At 40.9% G+C, this 20804-nt stretch overlaps 1 protein-coding gene across 1 annotated transcript in view; it reads left to right on the top strand.

Moving 5' to 3' along the window:
- The window catches only part of DNAH11 (dynein axonemal heavy chain 11), a 323392-nt gene that overhangs the window by 30701 nt on the left and 271887 nt on the right, over positions 1-20804 (top strand). The window contains exons 10-16 of the mRNA XM_075587148.1: positions 6046-6162; positions 7512-7649; positions 7801-7919; positions 11094-11289; positions 18028-18132; positions 18870-19265; positions 20121-20453. Coding sequence (XP_075443263.1) covers positions 6046-6162; positions 7512-7649; positions 7801-7919; positions 11094-11289; positions 18028-18132; positions 18870-19265; positions 20121-20453 — 1404 coding nt within the window. The remainder of the gene's footprint in view (positions 1-6045; positions 6163-7511; positions 7650-7800; positions 7920-11093; positions 11290-18027; positions 18133-18869; positions 19266-20120; positions 20454-20804) is intronic.

Here is a 20804-nt window from a genome sequence, read left to right as displayed (position 1 = left end):
GCTAACATTAGTTGCAGACTTTTTACGACTTACGCCAAGTTGAACTTGGCAGATAGTTTTGAGGCACTTTCTCCCTTTTTATTTGGTTCAAAGAAACATTATTTTTAGTACATATCATTAATAATTAGTGTTGTCAAAATGTGTGCACCAAAGAAATGAACCCCCCCACCCCACATGTTTGACACTGCTAGTGCCGATTAGTACACACACACAAATTAAAAAAAGAATTCTGTGAACCAATTTTGCATTTAAAAACCTGTTTGAGACACATCTTACTATATATTTCTGAAAGCGTCATATGTTTCTGTGTCTGTATGTGTCTCCCTGTGTCCCTCCCTGTGTCCCTAGCGGCTATCCCATTGGACCTTGGGCCAGGCCAATGAGATTGCTCCCTTGGCCCGCCCGCCCCCGCACACCTCTCATTGGCCTGAGGCGGAGTGACGGGCCAAAGGAGAGACGGAGAGACACACACACACACACACACACCACCCCCCACCCCCCTCCCCCACGCTCTCTGCGGCTCTCCCCTCACATAGGCCGCTCCCCCAGCTGACCATCCCCGAGAGCGCTCCCCACGGCTCTCACCACCCATAGGCCACTCCCTCACCCGGTGCTCTCCCTCACCCCCCATCCGCTCACCCCCCCACTCTCCCCCCCCGCCCGCTCACCCCCCTCTCCCCCCGCTCTCCCCCCCGCTCACCCCCCCGCTCACCCCCACCCTGCTTATCCCCCCCCCCCACACACACAGAGCACGCTCTCTGCGGCTTTCCCCTCACACAGGCTGCTCCCCGTCCAAGAGGCCTCTCCTCCGGCTCTCTCCGCCTCTCCCCGTGAGAGGCACAGCACCTCCTCACCGGAGCATCTCAGCCTCTCTGCGGAGGAGCCCGAGGTGGAGGAGGAGGGCGGCCGGTACCCGTAGGAAGAGGAGCGCGGCCATGTGCAAGGTGAGTAAACGCAGGGGAATGGGTTATTTAACACCTCCCTGACTCCCCCTGCCCTTTGGCCCCCCTGCCCTTTGCCCCCCCTTGCCCTCCCTGCCCCCCTACCCCCCTGCCCACCTGCCCTCTGCCCCCCCTGCCCTTTGCCCCCTGCCCTCCCTCCCCCTGGCCTTTGCCCCCTGCCCTCCCTCCCCCTGCCCTTTGTCCCCTGCCACTCTCCACCTGCCCCTCCTCCCCCTGCCCCCCCAGCCCTTTGCCCCCTGCCCTTTGCACCCTGCCCCCCTGCCCTTTGCCCCCTGCCCTCCCTCCCCCTGCCCTCCCTTCCCCTGCTCTTTGACCCCTGCCCTTTGCCCCCTGCCCTCCCTCCTCCTGCCCTCCCTCCCCCTGCCCTTTGCCCCCTGCCCTCCCTCCCCCTGCCCTTTGCCCCCTGCCCTCCCTCCCCCTGCCCTTTGCCCTTTGCCCCTCCCTCCCCCTGCCCTTTGCCCCCTGCCCTTTGTCCCCTGCCACCCTCCACCTGCCCTTTGTCCCCTGCCACCCTCCACCTGCCCCTGCCCCCCCAGCCCTTTGCCCTTTGTCCCTCCCTGCCCTTTGCCCACCCCTCCCCTCCCTGACCTTTGCCCCTCCCTGCCCTTTGCCCCGCCCCTCCCTCCCATCCCTGCCCCTCCCTGCCCAACCCGCCCCTCCCTGCAACCCTCCCCTGCCCCTCCCTGCACTCCCTGCCCCCCTCCCTGCCCTTTGCCCCCCCGCCCCTCCCTGCCCTTTGCCCCCCTGCCCCTCCCTGCCCTTTGCCCCTCCGTCCATCCCTGCCCTTTGCCCCCCTGCCCGTCCCTGCCCGTCCCTGCCCTTTGCCCCCCCGCCCCTCCCTGCCCTTTGCCCCCTGCCCTTTGTCCTCCCCACCCTTCGATGCCCCTTGGGCCCCCCCCGCCCTTTGACGCCCCTCCCCCCCGCCCTTCCACTCCCCTCCCCCCCACCTTTCCACTCCATGCCCCCTGCCCTTCCACGCCCGGGCAACGCCGGGTATATCAGCTAGTAACATATATATAGCACATGCATAGCACTTACATAGCACATGGGCCCCTCTAAATCTTGTCCAGTATGTTCGTTTTCATGTCCACACCCAGAATTTAAATGTGTAATGTTTTGGATATTGGAGAAACCTGTGATGGATTATATCCTCCTTTATGTCACTGTGACGGGAGCTTTGTGACAGGCTATTAATAATACACCAAAAAATATATATAACTGGGTTAAACTGGGACGAGACTTAGATATGATAAAATATAATTTATTCCTTGATAAAGGTGAACACACAAGATATACAAATAACAGGCAAAATATGGACACTTACTTAAAGTTTAGGACAAGAAGGCCATCAGGATACAGGATGGCCATTTCTTCCAGAATTCAGTTGACATCACAGCAAGACAGGCAGGTCATGAAGACACATGAAGGACCTCTGGCATGAAGACATTTGAGTAAGGGTTGACTCTGACTTAAATACCTTGTCAAACTCATCTCTTAACCCTAGATGCCGAAAAGTCTAGAAAAAGTTTTTGAAGCAGATTTTGGGCTTCCATTGTTTAGTGTGAAGTATCACACTTAAACTAGTCAGTTCCTGGGCCCAGCATAAACAATTAGGCAATTAGCCTTTGATCACCTGGCTTTGTAAATCCTGGCAAGATGTTCTTCCTGCCTATTAACATAACAGTGGAGTCTGCAGTTTCCAGAACAGAACCAAAATTCCATATACACTGTAAATAACTTCATAACTTCAGTTCAGAAATACTTACTGGCACGCAAGACATATTAATACATTCCGTCACGCATGAGGCTCCCAATGAGACTAAATATTACCGTGTAATACTAAAATTAAGAGAGATATTAATATCTGGCTCTTAGTATATGTTAGATATCAAGTGTTTAGAATCATTATTTGTGGCTCGGTCCCACGAATACACATATGTAACTCTTAGCATGTTCAGCCGAGGACATCTCATAATATTCTTATATATAGGTCACTCCTTCTGATCTCTCCTTGGGTAACCCCACCCCTGGCCCCAATCAATCAATCTCTTTGAAGCAGGGACCCCTGGGTAGTGGACATTTGTCACCTGGTGTTAGATTTCACACTCAATGCCCCAGACCTCCTGAATCAGAGGCGTTTGTAAGTGTGAGTTATAACGCTCACAACCCACTCCAGCTTCCTAACCATTTGGTCGCTCTCCTGACCATTTGCATTTAGTAGGCAGGCATCTTTGAGGGTAATTTAAACAAAGGGCTAGAATCACTGTTTTAACATTAACCCTTTCCCTCCCGCAGCAACCCTAGTATATGTGTGGGTGCAAATACTAGGATAACACAATACAGTTACACAGGGGAATAAGCATTTGGATATTGAAGCGAGGTAAAGACACATTACTGGACCTCAGTCCAGTTAACCCTTTGCTTCCCAGGTGAGGGTAGAGGGTGGCCAATTGGGCTGAAACCCCTTTAATCCCAGTTCAAATCCTCCCCATCGTCACAGTCACCTATGGCAAGGTTTTATGTCACCTATGGCAAGGGTTCATGTCACCTATGGCAAGGGTTCATGTCACCTATGGCGAGGGTTTATGTCACTTTTGTACCGAGCAAAATCCTGTTAAGTTCGATTAATGCAAAATTCCAGACCTCAAATGAATTGCGTGTATGTACCAAGCTCCCAAAAGGTGCATCTTGACAAATACAATTATTTCTTTCTGTCTACTTCACAGGTAATCAACTTGTAAATAAATTGTAATATTCTTACTGTTGCACTGGATTTGTAGTCATTGTAACTACTGTATATATTGTGACATGTCTATTATAGATTACTACATGAGAGAGAAGCAGCTTGATAGTTTAAAATCCTTTCCATAAAAAAGATTGGCATCTGAAAACTAAAGAATGCTAAACAAATACAAATAAACATAGCTTTATAGCAAGTTTCAACAGGCATGCCTTATCTAGTCCTTTTTGTTGTTTCAGTAGTGAGTTTGGCCAATATTTACCAGACAGTGCTAAAGGAACAAACCTGCTGAAATTAATATTGTTTATTTTTAATATAATAGCAACTGGTGGTCCTCCAAAATGAAACCACGCTATTTTATAACTCCCAGCATCCCACACTCTTGATATACTAACCATTTTAGTTGCTGGTGTTACTGCTTGGACATGTGACGGTTGTCCATTGAAGATGCTTTAAAGCCCATTCATTGGACTAAAGTTAAAAGATCATCCTATTGAACACAGTCCATTAAAAACAGGTTACAGCATTTTTATCTAGTATTGGGAACATTCAGTTACTTTAGAAATATCTATAATGTTAACATTATATTCAAGCTGTTGTTCCCTTACGCAAGTCATTCAAGGTACAGTACTACTGCACCGACACACTTTATTCAAGCAAATACCCAGTATGTACCTGGCAGATACCTGGAATGCACCGCTCCTCACCTCTGACAAGCCCCGTTGCGTTTGCCTTCCCAGCATGGGTTCATGCCTGGCTGACGGGCGGCTGATCTGTTAAATGATAATGATTAGGATTTAATAGGCTGCAATGCTTCGCGTGTCTACCAGATGGCATAAATTCATGAATTGTAATGCAGTATATATATATATACTGTGCAGTATTGCAGCCAGCGGGAATAAAATGCTTCAATCCCTGCCTGGAAAATAACCCAATGCACTCGGGCAGAAAACAGTCACAAACCTCAATACACCCGGGTATACCCGAATTCGTGGGACTAGCCGAGCTCGAATAAAGTGTGTCGCCAGTGTATTATAGTCTACTAATTTCTAGACTGCAAAATATTTGTTCTTCTTTATTACAACATTTATATAGCGCCCTTCAGGGCAGATGACAGCTTTCTCGGGGCCCAGGACTAAAGTTTCCACCGGTGCCCCACCTGTGGCCTTGCGAGAACCCATCCATCACCCCCCTGTTTTCTCTTACACTCCCCCCTCTTCTTACACACCTCGCTCTCACCCCCTCTTACTCTCCCCAGTCACCCTTTCCTTCCCCACCTCCCTCTCTTACACACCCACTTTTCCCACTGCCTTCTCTCACCCTGTTCCCCCCCATGTATTTCTCCCCCATCCCTACACTCAATAATCCCCCTCCTCAATACACAAACACATACACACTAAGCCCCCCTCCCGAAATACACACACACACACACACCCAATAAGCCCCCTCCCCAAATACACACCCACCCAAAATGCCCCCTCCCCAAATACACAGACAATAAGCCCCCCTCTTAACACACACACACACTAAGCCCCCCCATCACACACACACAACAAGCCCCCTCCCCAAATACACAAACAATAAGCATTTTCTCCCCAAATACACACACACACACACACAATAAGCCCCCCTCCCCAAAAACAAAAATACAAACACACACACAACTTGTGGGGGTAAGTAAGGGGCCTGGGAGGGTGGTATAAGGGGACCTGGGACATGTGGGTTTACCTGGGGCCTGCTAGACACATGGCCGGTGCGCAGGAGAGCCCTGCAGGCCAGCCAAAGAGGCTGGGGAAGGTAGGGCTAGATGGGCGGTGCAGAGCAAGGGGAGGGCTTTCTTCCCTGCAGAGAGTGAACTGTAGGGTTGCTGTAGAACCCTGGTGCCGATAATTAGACCACTCTGGTGTTTTCTTCAATTGGATATTTTTTTCTATCTAGCACAGACACCCTCTGTAGTATACTTAACACTGAGTGTGCAGCCATTTCCTAAAAATAATAAAATATATACATATATATTTATAGAGGTTATAGAGGTAAAAGTCATTAACTACGTTCTTTGGATACTGTGTAAAAGGCGATTACATTTTCTTTTTGACAGGAACAATTCTGTATTTGAAAAAGAAGATATTTTGATATGACAAGTTCTGAAGATTATGGGTCTTTAATGAGTTTTTCAATAGAAATATCAAGAAACGCCAAGTCAGGAACTACATTTAGTGCGTATTTGCCAAAAATGCACTTAATTAGTTTTACCTCTACAATAACAATGTATTGATACAGTATTCTTGTAAGTCATTTATTAACATGCCTTTTTGTTATTAATGATCAAATTCTCTTCTGCAGGAATTTGAACAAGACTACATAGACTTTAAGGCCAAAGTACTAGATTTTGATACACAGATTGCATCACTGCTTTGTGTAGCTTTTAAGGATTGTTGCGGTTTAGAGTCGGCATTCAAGGTAGGATCCATGTTCTAACGTTTTGTCCAACTAACCTGTAAGGAATTGTTATGGTTGGTAACAAAGATTGCAATTCTGTAGCTTCAAAGCTTGAAAAGTGAAATCTACAGTATGATGAAAATACTCTTTAGTTTGTATTTTTCGGACTATATAACGGGACAGCAACGAGACTACTCTGCAAAATGTGGATTAACTGAGGAAGGAGAGAGAAAGATTGGGAGAGTGAAGAGAGAGGGCAAAGGAGACAGGTTACCTATAACATTTTTGAATGCATTTATCTTCTTCCATTGTCAGCCACGGGTACCAACTTTATAATAATAATAATAAAAAAAGCATGTTCTTGTATAGTGTTGCTAGTTTTACATAGCGCTTTACAGAGACAATTTTGCAGGCACAGGTCCCTGCCCTGTGGAGCTTACAATCTATGTTTTGGTGCCTGTGGCACAGGGAGATAAAGTGACTTGCCCAAGGTCACAAGGAGCAGACAATGGGAATTGAACCACGTTCCCTTGCTTCAAACTCAGTGCCAGTCAATGTCTTTACTCACTGAGCCACTCCTTCTCCCTTATCATGCAGAGGATATAATATTACAATAACTGCTTCAGAAGCTCTTATGAAGTAAAGATGCGAAGAACAAAACTGTATCATTTTCTTCCACATATGCATTTGTAAAGAGCACTTTATTTGACAGATGTTTTTGCCACACTGTAGCATACAACTTAAACTTGCTGAGCAGATTAGAGAAATGCTGTAGAAAGTGGTGAATAATACTAGGAGTTGGACACTATAAGCAGCCCATGCTGCAATAAGTAATGTGTAAAGGGTTTAAATCTACTTCTGCAGAATATTGTGCAATTCTTTACCACTTTGCACAACATATTTTGTGCATGTTTACGATAGAGGTCACACAGGAACATGTGATGCATTCTGTACATCAAGCAGTTGAAATCAAGGGGGAGGAAATAAAAAGTAACTACAGTATGTTTCTTTATGTCATAGTATACATATAATTCTCTTTATCGGAGCACCAAGCAAACTTTCCACTTCATCTTTCTAGCTGGTCATTTGTGAATACAGGCAGCAATTTGATAGTATTACCAGACACACTGCAGTAAATCAATATAGTAACTACGGAACTTCCTGTTTGCTATGCTGGAACACATGCATGCGTGTTCTTCCCTGTTGTCTTATTAGAAAAGTAGAAGGATGAATGCATACAAGCCTATTTACACCATGGCAATCTTTCAGAAACACACTTGCACCAGATAAAATGGTGGGCTAAAGGGACATATTTAAAAGAAAGATTACCCAATATTGAATCCAATCTGATCTCTGACTTCTCATTGCAGTTGTTGGCCATCTCTGGTTATTTTCTGGAAAGGCAAGTTATTCTGGATATATTCAGCCCAAACTATTCCACATTGCTCCAGATGTACGGCCAGGAGCTAGATAAATGCAAACAATTGTATGATGAGCATGTTAAGCAGGTATGTCGCAAAACAGGGATGTTCCCGATGTAATATTACAAGCAATGTAAACAATTGGTTAAGTACACATAAATATAAATGAAACAAGAATGTAGAGTCATGTACAATATTATTTGGGCATGGTCTTAAAACATAATTTTATATTGAGCAGATACAAACTGAAGTTGTACACAAAAATATGCCAATAACATCGGGGAACCTGAAATGGACAAAGGAACTCAAAGACCGGATACAGTCACCGTGGTCAAATTTCAGATTTATCCAACATCCGTAAGTCCGATTTGAATTTCCTTTAAATAGGTGGTTTAATCAGCTTGATCACTACCGTGTGCAGTGTGTCTACATGTTGCCCTTATTCCTAGACAGTGAATTCCAGTATGTTGCCGGGTATGCTTATGTTTGGTTTTGCATGGGTATATTAACCCCTTGTGTGCAATGCCTTTCCCCCGAGATATTAACCCCACGAGTGCCAGAAGGGCCCGGAACTCACTGCAAAGCAATTTGTTGCTGGCCCTCTGGCACTAGAAGGGTTTAGTGAATGGCACTTTTGAGGGCTTATTTGAAGATCACTTTGCAGTATACAGAGCAGAGCAGCTGTGCAGCACCAAATGCAACCAAATGGACACCAGTGTTCTTTATGCTCTAGGCCATGGGAGCTCAACTTCAGTCCTCAAGACCCCAACAGGTCAGGCTTTCATGATATCCCTGCTTCAGCACATGTGGCTCAATCAGTTGCTCAGTCGAAGACTACACCAACTGTGCTGAAGCAGGGATATTCTTAAACTTCCAAAAAAGGAGGCTGCGCTCGTCCGTTGCTTTCAGGGTCTGTCTTGGAGTGATTTTCTTTTCCCGCAGCTCCTTCACTCTCCGGTGATCAGCCGGGCCAACAGTCAATCGAAATGTACAAAAAAGTTGGAGAGCAGAGAAGAAGAAAATTAGGTGCTAAACAATCGTCACTTTATTTGTTAGTATACTGTATAATAAAACTTACAATAGGGTATAACTGTGTGCACGATGGGGCTCCCACGTTCATCCGTAGTTAGCGTCGTCACTACCCCTTCCCGGACCGTTCTCTCCTACTGCGGATCCCCGCAGAGTTCCTGAACCGGAACCGGAAGTCTACCCACTAGAGCTTGGTGGGGGGGCTCTCAACGGCATTAGCAATAGCAATAGCTGGCGGGGGTGACGTTAGAAACCAGGAGACGGGTACCCCTATCGTGCAGGTATTACACTCCTGGATAGACGTGTAACCCAAACTATTGAGCAACCCCTCAACGCGTTTCGCGCAACTAGCGCTTCATCAGGAGGTATTGGGGCATACCAGGAGGCGGCCTTATATAAGACACCACCCCCTGATTGCCCCTAACACAAAAAACATGTGTAAACTTGCTACAGATATTTTCTAATGGTTTTGTGACAAATGACATACAAAAACATATAACAAACTCAAAAAATTCCTATAAAATTGCCCTTCAAATATCGTAAAAAATCTCTATAAAATGTTTTAAAATTCTTAAAAACGATACCTTAAATTAGCATATATTGTTACAACCCTATTTGATACACACTATACATAAAACACATTTTTAATAGTTATTGCTCGAAACAATAAAATATATTCCTATCAACAATTGATACTATCAGTAATTAATAATTTATTCCTAAACTTCACCATTACATAAACCTAAATAAACCTTATTTTAAATTATATATTATATATAAATAAATATAAATTACCAAAACATCTCATTATTACCATATTAAAACTGTTTACTTTTTACCTATACTACAAATGAATCAATTTACAGTGTTTGAGTTAAAAATCTGAAAACGTCATCTGAGGAAGGGGTTAAGTTCTATCATTTCATTTAGGCCACCAGGTATTTTGCTTTTTAATGTATAGATCCAATATTGTTCTCTATGGAGTAACTTTAATTCCCTATTGCCCTTCCTAATGTCTCTTTATATAATTTCCAGGCCTCTAAAACGTAAACCTTTTGTTTCCCCATTGTGATACTCCAAAAAAATGTAATGCCAGATTATGTACTTTTTTACCTAGTTCAACATTACGTTTGGCATTTTTTATACCACTTAAGTGCTATATAGGAATTTTTTGAGTTTGTTATATGTTTTTGTATGTCATTTGTCACAAAACCATTAGAAAATATCTGTAGCAAGTTTACACATGTTTTTTGTGTTAGGGGCAATCAGGGGGTGGTGTCTTATATAAGGCCGCCTCCTGGTATGCCCCAATACCTCCTGATGAAGCGCTAGTTGCGCGAAACACGTTGAGGGGTTGCTCAATAGTTTGGGTTACACGTCTATCCAGGAGTGTAATACCTGCACGATAGGGGTACCCGTCTCCTGGTTTCTAACGTCACCCCCGCCAGCTATTGCTATTGCTAATGCCGTTGAGAGCCCCCCCACCAATCTCTAGTGGGTAGACTTCCGGTTCTGGTTCAGGAACTCTGCGGGGATCCGCAGTAGGAGAGAACGGTCCGGGCAGGGGTAGTGACGACGCTAACTACGGATGAACGTGGGAGCCCCATCGTGCACACAGTTATACCCTATTGTAAGTTTTATTATACAGTGTACTAACAAATAAAGTGACGATTGTTTAACACCTAATTTTCTTCTTCTCTGCTCTCCAACTTTTTTGTATACTCTTAAACTTGACCTGTTGGGGATCTTGAGGACTAGAGTTGAGGTGTTACATTTGGAACTGCACCGCTGCTCTACTTTTTGTATACTGAGAAGTGATCTTGAAATAAGCCCTCAAAAGTACCACTCACTTAACCCTTCTAGTTCAAGCCCAGGGAGATAAGGGGACTGATTCTACTGCATATGCACCAAGGTTTCGATCAGCCACTTCGGCACATATAGAGTCAACCCTAAAGTCATTCTTCAAAGGTCACAAAAAGCTGACAGTGGCATCTACAACGGGTTCACCCAGGTCAAAGGTAGTGATGTTACCACAATACAGTACTACTGTACATCTTTTTTTCTATTGGTATTTTCATCACCAGTCTGATTCATAGATTTATTTCCCAGATTCCTGCAGCCCTGAATTAAGGTTTTTGGGCAAGTTTTTTTAACGAGTCAAATAAAACTGTGTTGGACTGAATAAGTGGATGCTGTTACCCAGAATTGAAGGACCATTTAACCTTGTTGTTCTATCCTTGTTTTCAGTTATCTGTTATTTGCTTCCCAGATGTAATATGATTATAGACATTGTCATGCTTTGGCATCTTTGACATCTTTGGCATTTAATTATTAATTTGACTTGCAGACACTACTCCAAACAAAATGAAAGAAAAAGAAAAGAGAAATATATTTATAAGCAATGATAATTTAGGGACATGCTAGATAGATTGTACATGATAATTATAATTATTCCAAAATGAATCAAACCTTGTTTTACTTAACTTTAAATATTCCCTATAGAAGCATGGAAGGTCGGGATGCTGCATCTGTTTATCAAAAATATATGGAGATGATGACATTATTAGACCAATATGAAGATCTTGCATATGAGAAATGGATTTCTGAAGTGGATGAAGTCTGTGAGTTTAATCTGGACATGCCACTTATCAAACGCAACCCTGAAAATGGTCTTCTGAGTGTGAATTTTGACGCAAAGGTATTAGTTTACTTTAATGTATTTAAATAATGTCCAGAAATCAGACCTGTATGGTCCTTTTTTGGCACTAAATATCATAAATGTCATTCCCATGAACAAGCCAGGTATCCCATGTCTCTAAATCATAATCACACTGACTGTGTACAATGGTTATAATACTATTCTAGCAGCAGCCCTTGAATTTGTCAGGATTGTGTACTAGAGTAATGGAATCTCTATCAAACCAGATTTCTTGAGGTTCCTTGTTTTGTAGAGATGGGCAAATTTGTTTTGCGGATTTTGATCCACCTCGGATTGGCCGGTTTCTTTGGTCTGCGGATTAATGCGGATTAGTCTCAAAAATGGTGATTTGCCTTTTGCAGATTTTTTTAACACCTTCAACCCATTTGCGGATTCCGCAATCCTGGTGGATTTTAATAATCCACTCCATGGATTCAGTAATCCGTATGGGGAATGCTGAATCTGCCAATTGGAATCTTAAAATCCGTCAGCGGATTGCGGAATCCGAGGAGGAATTGTTAAAATCTACTAGTCAATTGTGTCCAATGGTGGTTTTGGATAAATCTGTGCGGATTTAAACTGTAACAATCCATCGGCGGATTATACACTGCAGAATGGATTTTGAATGGCAAATTTGTGAAAATCCGCGAAACAGATTTGGACAGTTTCACCCATCTTTATTGTTTTGGTCTTCTTTCATTTTTCTTCTTTCTATCTTTGAATTTATATGTAATTTTCAGCAAACCAAATCGGTGATCACTCTTTGGGTCAAACCGGTTATGAACTGTGAAGTCTTAAATTACATGTTTCTTGTTAGGTTGGATATGGTCATTTTCATTCTTGATTCCATTGGGTCCACTCCATGTCCATACGTCTTGATTAAATGTATTAATTTAATTCATGATGTAGAAGTTTTCGCGTTCTGCAAATTTTACCAATCTATCTTGATGACCATTCCTGTTGCTGTAATAATACTTACCAACTGATGCTTCGTTTTTCTGTTGGGCACCAATCTTTGCATTGAAAGCTCCCATAATTATCTTGAGATTAAGTTGGTTTCTTTCATAGTAGAAGTCTCCTACTACATTGGAATAATTTGAAGCCTGTATCTCTTTGTCAACTAAATTACTACTCATGCTGCTCTTTCAAATGCATCTCTTGTTAACAATGAATCGTACTCCACTCATTTTTCCATTTTCTGTACATATGCAATATAATAGGTGTCTGCTTTCGAGCTCAATGAGGCCTTCATCTTTTCTTCTTACTTCACGAAGGCCAACAATATCCTGTTTAATCTTACCAAGCTTGTCTTCCCGTTCTTACACTGCTGCCTTACTTGAGAGAGTCCGGCAGTTGTAGGTAGCTACAGTAGATTAATGTTTGAATGACAGCTGTTGCTTAACTTTTGGGGATTCTAAGCACCCTAAATGCTGTCAAGTCCAGAGACAATCTGGCCTCTAGAAAAAGAGGCCCATTGATATTTGGTGTATTCCATATTTGGGAGTTGTAGCCCTATTTGCCATGACTGCCTCATTTACATGTTGGCAAGTACCTTTCGGACTTTTGCCGGGTATATTGTTCAAGCTTTCATAGTATGGTTGATTCTTTCAGCACAAGTGACACTTTGTGTCTTCTTTAACACCTGTTACCAGATTCTTGCCACTTTGAGGCAGTGAGATAAGGATTTAGGGACAGCCTTGGCCGGCAAATAACAGTTGGGAAGCTTTTCAATGAAATCAACAGGAGAATGAAGATGGGATGGCGCGTATTTGGAAGAAACAAGAAAATATTTAAAGGGAAACTTCCGCTGCCTAATAAATGAAGAAAAAGGTGCAAGCGCAAATAGCACTACTTAAATGTGCAAAGTATTAAGTGAACATAAATAAAGTTCAGTGTGAATGGTGATTAATCAAAAATACTCTCCTTGGTAGAAAGTGCAGCTCCCAAACAAGACTCAAACCCAGTCCAGACAGAGTATTGGCAGAAAAATCAGGACACAAATGTCATCCAGGGACCTAAAAAAGATAGACAACAACAATAGTGCAACACAGTATACGCAATCTGAATCATAATCAGATAAATCTGTGAATGTTTCACGTGCTCCACGTGACAATCAGGCAGGGTGGTTATATAGAGTGACCAACTCAGAAGAATATCTAAATATGCTCTTCATACATCCAGAAACGAATTTCCATAGGGTCAGTAGAGGAGAAGAGAGGGAGGGGATTCCCAAATAAAGGAGACAAAGCAAATATAGTGAAGATTGCTTTAATAAATATAAAACACAAAGTAATGCACTTACATAAGTGTCTTTCCGGTGAGCATTCAGACCACCCTGGGTCAAAGCACTGGAACTGGACAATAGCACTCCCAAACAGTCCTTTAAACTGCTAAATGGCCGCTAAGCAGTAGATGGAATCACATGGCTGAATATCTGGAACCAATTCTCGGCAAGACTCTGCCCTACGCGTTTCGAACTTCCTCAAGGACTACTCTATCATAATATGGGTTCCCCTCCCTTTTAAATGTCCCGCCACCATCCAATGTGTCGCGTCATCACTGACATCATGGTGTTCTCCGGCGTCTGTTGCATCATCACGTACTTGCGTCCCTGACATCACAGCGTTTTCCTATGTTGCTGACGTCACAACGTGATCCCACGGCAATCATATTGCAGCAACACTACTTGTTTACATGAGTTGTCATGGCAACTCTCACTTGCCCCTGACCTGCCGATGAGCACGCTGCTCTATTGGACAATACCAGCAGCTCTCACTGCTACTGCACCACCAATGGAAACATAACTATCCGTACACAGGACTCCATAACCAAATATTGCTATATAAACCAATCATAAATAGTTGGTGCATTACTAAATAAATATTCACTTTTACAACAATGTGTACACAATAATAAATAAACAGTAACATCTAAAACACAAAGGAAGATAAATGTGTTAAAACAAATTAGATGTTACATCTAAAAAAGTTTTTTTATATACTTTAATACATATTAATAAAACCCACTTTCATCACTACATTTAGACAAATAATATTATTGTGAAAATGATTTTAAATTAATTAAGAGCATAAATAATGCTTACCATAGAAATTTGTATTTTATAAAATATAAAAAGAAAAGAAAAAGAAACTAATCAAAGTGAGTTAAATCAAATCTAAAACTTATCAATAATCAATATAAAATTACAATGTAATGATAGCAAAGGACAACATTTTTGCAAAAAAATGGCTAATGATTCGATAGCATTTAAACTAAAAAGGCATTTATGTCGAAATCGACCTTTAGGCCTTTAGGTTGCAGAGTATTTAAACAATAAATCCAAAAGGATTCTCGTTTGGATAAAGCTACTGTCCTATTCTCACCCCTCCAGTGGGCAGGCAGCCGTTCTATTCCCATATATTTTGGACCGGAGAGATCATAATGATAACATTTTTAAAAATAGAAAGATACATTATGGGTTTCTAATCCTAGACTGATATTACGTATATGTTCCAAAATTCTGAATCTGAGGGGGCGAATAGTATGGACCACATACTGATATCCACAGGGGCAGATAAGGACATATACTACAAAAGACCTTTTACAATTTATAAAGCTCTTAATTTTAGATGTGACTTTTGTTACATTTGAAATAAAAGAATCAGTCTTCTTTACCCCAAATTAGCAAGCTTTGCACTAAAAAATCCATTCGGTTTATTTGGTAACCAAATTCCATCTTGTGTCATCAATTGTTTTTTTTTAAAGCACTTGATACCAAATTATCTTTAAGGTTTCTTGCTTTTGTAAAGACTAATTCTTTACTGGTAATTCTGGTAAATAGTCTTTTAGGACATCATCCTGTTTCAAAACATGCCTGTGTTTGCATATTATTTTTTGTATTTGATAGGACTCTCTATTGTACTGTGTTATAAATGGAATAAAGTTTGATTTCAACTCCCTTTTTTTGGGAATACCTAACAAACTTTCACAGTCTAAATTAGATGCCTTATTCCTAGCTTCTTTAATTTGTAGAGGTTTATATTTTTTCTCTAGAAACCCATCTTCTAAAACTTGTGCTAGTTCCTGAAATGGGTGGATCTCTGAACAATTTCTCTGAATACGCCTAAATTGGCCATATGGAACATTTTTAAGCCAATTTTATGGTGGCAGTCTACACTCTTGAAGTGAGTTTTAGTATATATTTCTTACGCTTCTAGAGATATATATATATATATATATATATATATATATATATATGTGTGTGTGTGTGTGTATATACACAGTATATATATAACTAAATCCAAGAATGGAATCAAAACTGTACTGTGGTTTTCAATGCATTTAATATTCCGATCATTATTATATAAATAATACAAAAATTCAAATAAGAATAATATCGTCTATTTAGCGACGCCCTAGGACCAGGTTTGCACTATACTGATTGTGATGATATATAACATCCTCCTCCCAAACTCCAATAAAGAGGTTCGCAAAACTTTGGCGCAAACCTAGTTCCACACAACCTCGAATAAAAATGACTATTAAACCAAAAGTAATTGTGAGTTAAAATGTAATTAATACTGTCAAAAATGAAATGAACTTGAACCAAATCCAATTTTGTTTGTCCATAAGGATCCTCCTAATCGCTTCACAGTCTTTATTATGATCTATGACTGTGTATAGGGAGGAAACACCCATCCGAATATATATTGATACATTTCTTCAAGGGTATGTGATAGATCTACCGTCACATTTGAAGGATTCTACTCATATTATTAATTTACTTATAGAGATATAGTGGAAAGATGAGTATATCCTATGTACGGTGGTGCAGTCTTCCCTACTTCACCCAGGGTCACCTGGTGCTTCCCCCTCCCACCCCTGGTTCTTGGCTGGCCTGCTCGGGGTGGGCGGTGGGTGTTGGCGGAGATGGGGAGATGGATGGTGAAGGGCGGGAACAAATCTTCCCTCGGGCTTCCCCCGTGATGTTTCCCCTCCCATCCCTGGTTGCCTTGCAGGCCTGCTCGGGGGGGTAGAGGGTGGTCCCGTTGCTTCCCCCCCTCCCCGGGTTGCCACGTGGTCCCGGTCGGGATGGGTGGTGGATGCGGGGGGGAAGCGGGAGGGCTCGCAGCACATCAACTGAGAGCTACATAGGGAGAGAGAGAGCCACATAGGGAGAGAGAGCCATTCTTCACTGCTTCTTCCCCCTGACTACCACATAGCCCCCCAGACTACAACATTGCCCCGCTCAGGGCGGAGGGTGTAAGGAAGCAAGTAAGAATACAGTGTAACACATATTCCCCCCCACCCTCTGGGAGATTTTGCTGCTACATGGAGTGTGGTGGTGCATACCTGCTGGCTCACAGTAGATCTGAGTCTACCACATGGTGGTAGGGGATGTCAGAACAGGCTTCTGGGCTAATAACTGATTCGTACTCACGGTGACAGTGCCTCCATCTACATAATGTACATAATATAAAAGGTGTGTATACTGTATATAGCAAATTATGACTTTACACATAAAACATACATTCATACTCCAGACAAATACACACACACTAATGATGAGTAGTTTAAAGTAGCAATCCCCTTATTCAATTTTTATTTGTAATCCATATTGTTTTTTTTTTTTTACAGAATTTGCAAGATACTTACTAGTTTAGTTGCTGGTATTTCATCTTTGATCTAGGAAATCAAGATGGATGCCAAATACTGCAGGTCCTGCTGTCAAATAGGAAGCTTCAACGCCATTGAAGGGTTGACATTGCGGTTTCCTATTGGATGACTGTGTGTGCCATCTTTGAAATTCCAGGAAAGAACAGGCGGCAACTAAACTAGTAACAATCTCAGAAATTGGATGTCCATGGAGCTAAAAACAGCACAGCTCAGGTTCAAATTCTGTAAAAAAAATCTACATGGAAAAGGTGATTATTTTTAATAATCTGTAGGAAGCACATGAGCCGTGGAGGCCTTAGTGGTAAGTATTGAAGCTACTCAAAAGCACCTCTATGGTCCGAAGCAGTAGCTGCTACTTTAAGACAGCTCTTATCATATAAGAACTGAAGCAGGAGTTGTACATGGGCAATATAAAGTTTACACAGGAAGATTAGACATGTTGCAGAAGCTGAGCTTTGAGGCAAGGCGGGGTGCCCTGCAGATCTGCACAAACCAAGAATCACTGTTGAACTGCCTGTTTACGGAAATTGCAACCAGACTTTAAATCAGGAAACCACACCCTCTGACCAATCATGAAACTGCTGGCACAGCATATGAACAGGAGGCAGCTCTCCAAGGTTCTGGAGATAGTAGTTTGGGATTGGGTCCTGATCACTGTCCAAGGTGCTGCAGACATTTAGGGTTGTGAATTCTTGACACAATCCTATTAGCTACAGCCCAAGGGAAACCTAAAGACAGGACATTTTCGGATTACTTATTGTAATATCTGACAGAAAGATTCAATGATTTTAAGGAAGCAGTCTAGTGCTAGAAGTCTGAAGTGGTAGTGAGCGTGCTATATATATATATATATATATATATATATATTATATATATATATATATATATATATAAAAGAACAGTTTTTATTAAATAGTGTAGTTCTGTATATACAGGTAAATATATTTAAAATATATAAAAGTATTCGGGCATAAAAGTAACCGAGCTAATTCTTTTTAGTATATTATATAATATAAAAATATGGGATAGGTGTAATGATTCATCTGTTTATGTATTTTTCAGCTAATAGCTGTGTTACGAGAAGTAAAATATCTGCAGATATTAAGTCATATAGATATTCCTAAAGCGGCTTTAGCCATATTTGAAAAGCGGGAGATCTTACAAAAGGTTTGTATATTTAAGTCAATATTGTTATAGTTTAAGTGGTATTATGATCTTTTTAATAATTTATGTTTACAGTATATTTATTATCAGGATTTGTAATTATTGCATGTGTACATAATATATATAATATATATATTAACCATTTGTTTGCTGATGCATTGTATAAGCTATTTATCATCTCAAGTCTACAGTAACTTAATTGAATGATATTGTTACGGGGCAATAGAGAGTATTCATTTTAATTGAATGGATAAGCATTTACAGTATGTCTACATGAATAGGAAATAGGATTTTGATTTGCTTTGTTTCTGTGTTTTATTTTTCTGTCTTGAAGTCTCAGTTGTTTTTCCTCAGCTGCTTAGCAGTTAGAATCTGTTTCATCACAAATATATATATAAGTGATATTACATGTGTCTTACATTGTGGTACACTTCACATGGAATGTGTTAGTGAGTGTAGTGCATGCAATCAGAGAAACACATGACTATGATTCTCTGCACTTATCATTGTTGAAAGTAATTTAAATCAATCTCCTAGTAAACCCTCATTTTTAAAAGGATAAAAACTTAATATGCATGCTGCTCCATTGGACAGGTATACTGCATTGGCTGAGGTGAACCACATACCTATATGAATTGCAAATACAAACTTTGGACAGGGAGAATAAATAGAACAAATGAGGAGTTTGGGATTTCCAATGGTTTGTAATGCTTTCTGTTCTTTGTTTGATATCCATATAGTATATAGGAAGCCTGGAACTCATAGTTCAGTGGTACAATAAACTGAAACAGACAGTTCTGGAAGTAGAATATCCCTTGATTGAAGATGACATGAAGGTCGTTAATGAACAACTCAGAGACGCAGAGGGTATTTATACATGGAAGGAGGAGAACTGCTGGGATTATATTGTTAAAGTTAAGTCCATAGTGCATGACCTGGAAAAGAGAGTTCAACAATCAAAGAATAACATAGTGGAAATCCAACAGATCATGAAGACTTGGGCAGAACAGGCTTTGTATTCAAGAAAAGACAACAGAAAGGAAACCTTGATTAATCTGGAAGACAAAAGTGATAGAGTCATTAAGAAATGCAGATTAATTCAAGAAGACGGAAATAAAATCCATAGCCTTGTAGAGGTACAATACTTTTATGTTTTTAAGCAGATATAGGGGCATTTTAAAGATATGATTGGTGCAATTCTGGGGCAAACAAAGTACTCTAGTTGTATTAAAGAAAACAAATCGTATATCTTTGATTAGATTTTTTCCTTTGATACATGTGGTGCAGATTTGTACCTCAGGATTATCACCACTCTCTCTCTTGATACATATTAAGTCCCTTAGACATATAGGAGGAAAATAAGTATTTCTACAAGCACATTTTAGCATTACTCTGATGATAAAGTAGTGAGTTTGAGATTATGTCTAAGTATTAAAAAGGCAGTCCCACATAAGACCAAAGTGAGTCACTTAGTTATACAGTATAGTAATATTGGGTAAATATACTGTTGGACACTACCATCTTTAAAAAAAAAAAAAAAAAATGAGATGATCTGAAATACTGGAAACATTGATATATTTTTTTCTGAAAGAGCTCCCCTCTAGATCACTGCAGGTCCCCTCTTAAAATGAAATTCTTTGTGTAGGTCTGTAGATCTTTGCTTTTTTAGAAAACATTTTATGGTGGTACTTGTAGTTAGCCAGGCAGAGTATAGTATAAAAAGAATAACAGATTATAGCGATGTAGAGCTACTCTTTATGCTGCAGATGCGCTACATCAAAGATAAAGCATAGCATGTAAAATATCCCAAGCACAACCTTTTCTTACTTAAAAAGGCAGCAGGTATAGTCTTCTGCAAGCGCTATTCATCTGTAGTTTAGACAGAATACTTGAAAACTGCACACTTTGTCATGATGTCTTAATATACTTGACTTCATGTGTCCTAGAGTGGTGTAGAATTTTCATTACAAAATAAATTATTGTTTCTTTAGGAAAACATGAAACTCCTGAAGGCTGATCCTTTCCAAGACCCCTGGAAAATGTACGTGGAGTACATTGACGACATTGTAGTGGACGGCTTCTTTAATACAATTTTGCATTCCCTGGACTTTTTTATGGAGAACACAGATGAAAAGTTAAAACCGTCTCCGTTGTTTGAAGCACAAATGGTTCTTAATGCTGCAGAAATTGTATTCAAACCCTCGTTACAGAGAGAAGAAGGAGATGGATGGTATGACCTCATGGACGAGCTTTTAGGTGACATTTTTAAAATGTCTGGGCAAATCAAAAGAATTGCAAAACATTTTGAAGCAGACAATTATCAGGTAAACATATACTTTTATTTTTTAATACTTCTAATAAGATAAAGAAGCATTTCTACAGTGCTTTATAATTGTATTCTTAAGCAAAGTAATGTACGTGTGCAATGTTTGCAAATCTATAGCAATACACTTAATTCTATATAGATTTTTTTTATTTTCAGTCATTCTTTGTGTGTATTTTATGAGCTCTGGGAAAAACTGATATGTTTGCCTTTTGTCAAGACAAAAAGAAAAAACACTTTAAATGCCACTTGGGTTTGTGAACATCAATTTACAAATGGTATCTATTTTTCGCACACCGTAGCCCAACACTTTGCCAACATATTTACTTAATCGGCCCTTTTCAATTTTAAT

The sequence above is a fragment of the Ascaphus truei genome, chromosome 2 (assembly GCF_040206685.1).
Source record: "Ascaphus truei isolate aAscTru1 chromosome 2, aAscTru1.hap1, whole genome shotgun sequence".
Taxonomy (NCBI): Eukaryota; Metazoa; Chordata; class Amphibia; order Anura; family Ascaphidae; genus Ascaphus; species Ascaphus truei.
Note: the sequence above shows the minus strand (reverse complement) of the source record. Positions and strands in the feature narration are given on the sequence as shown.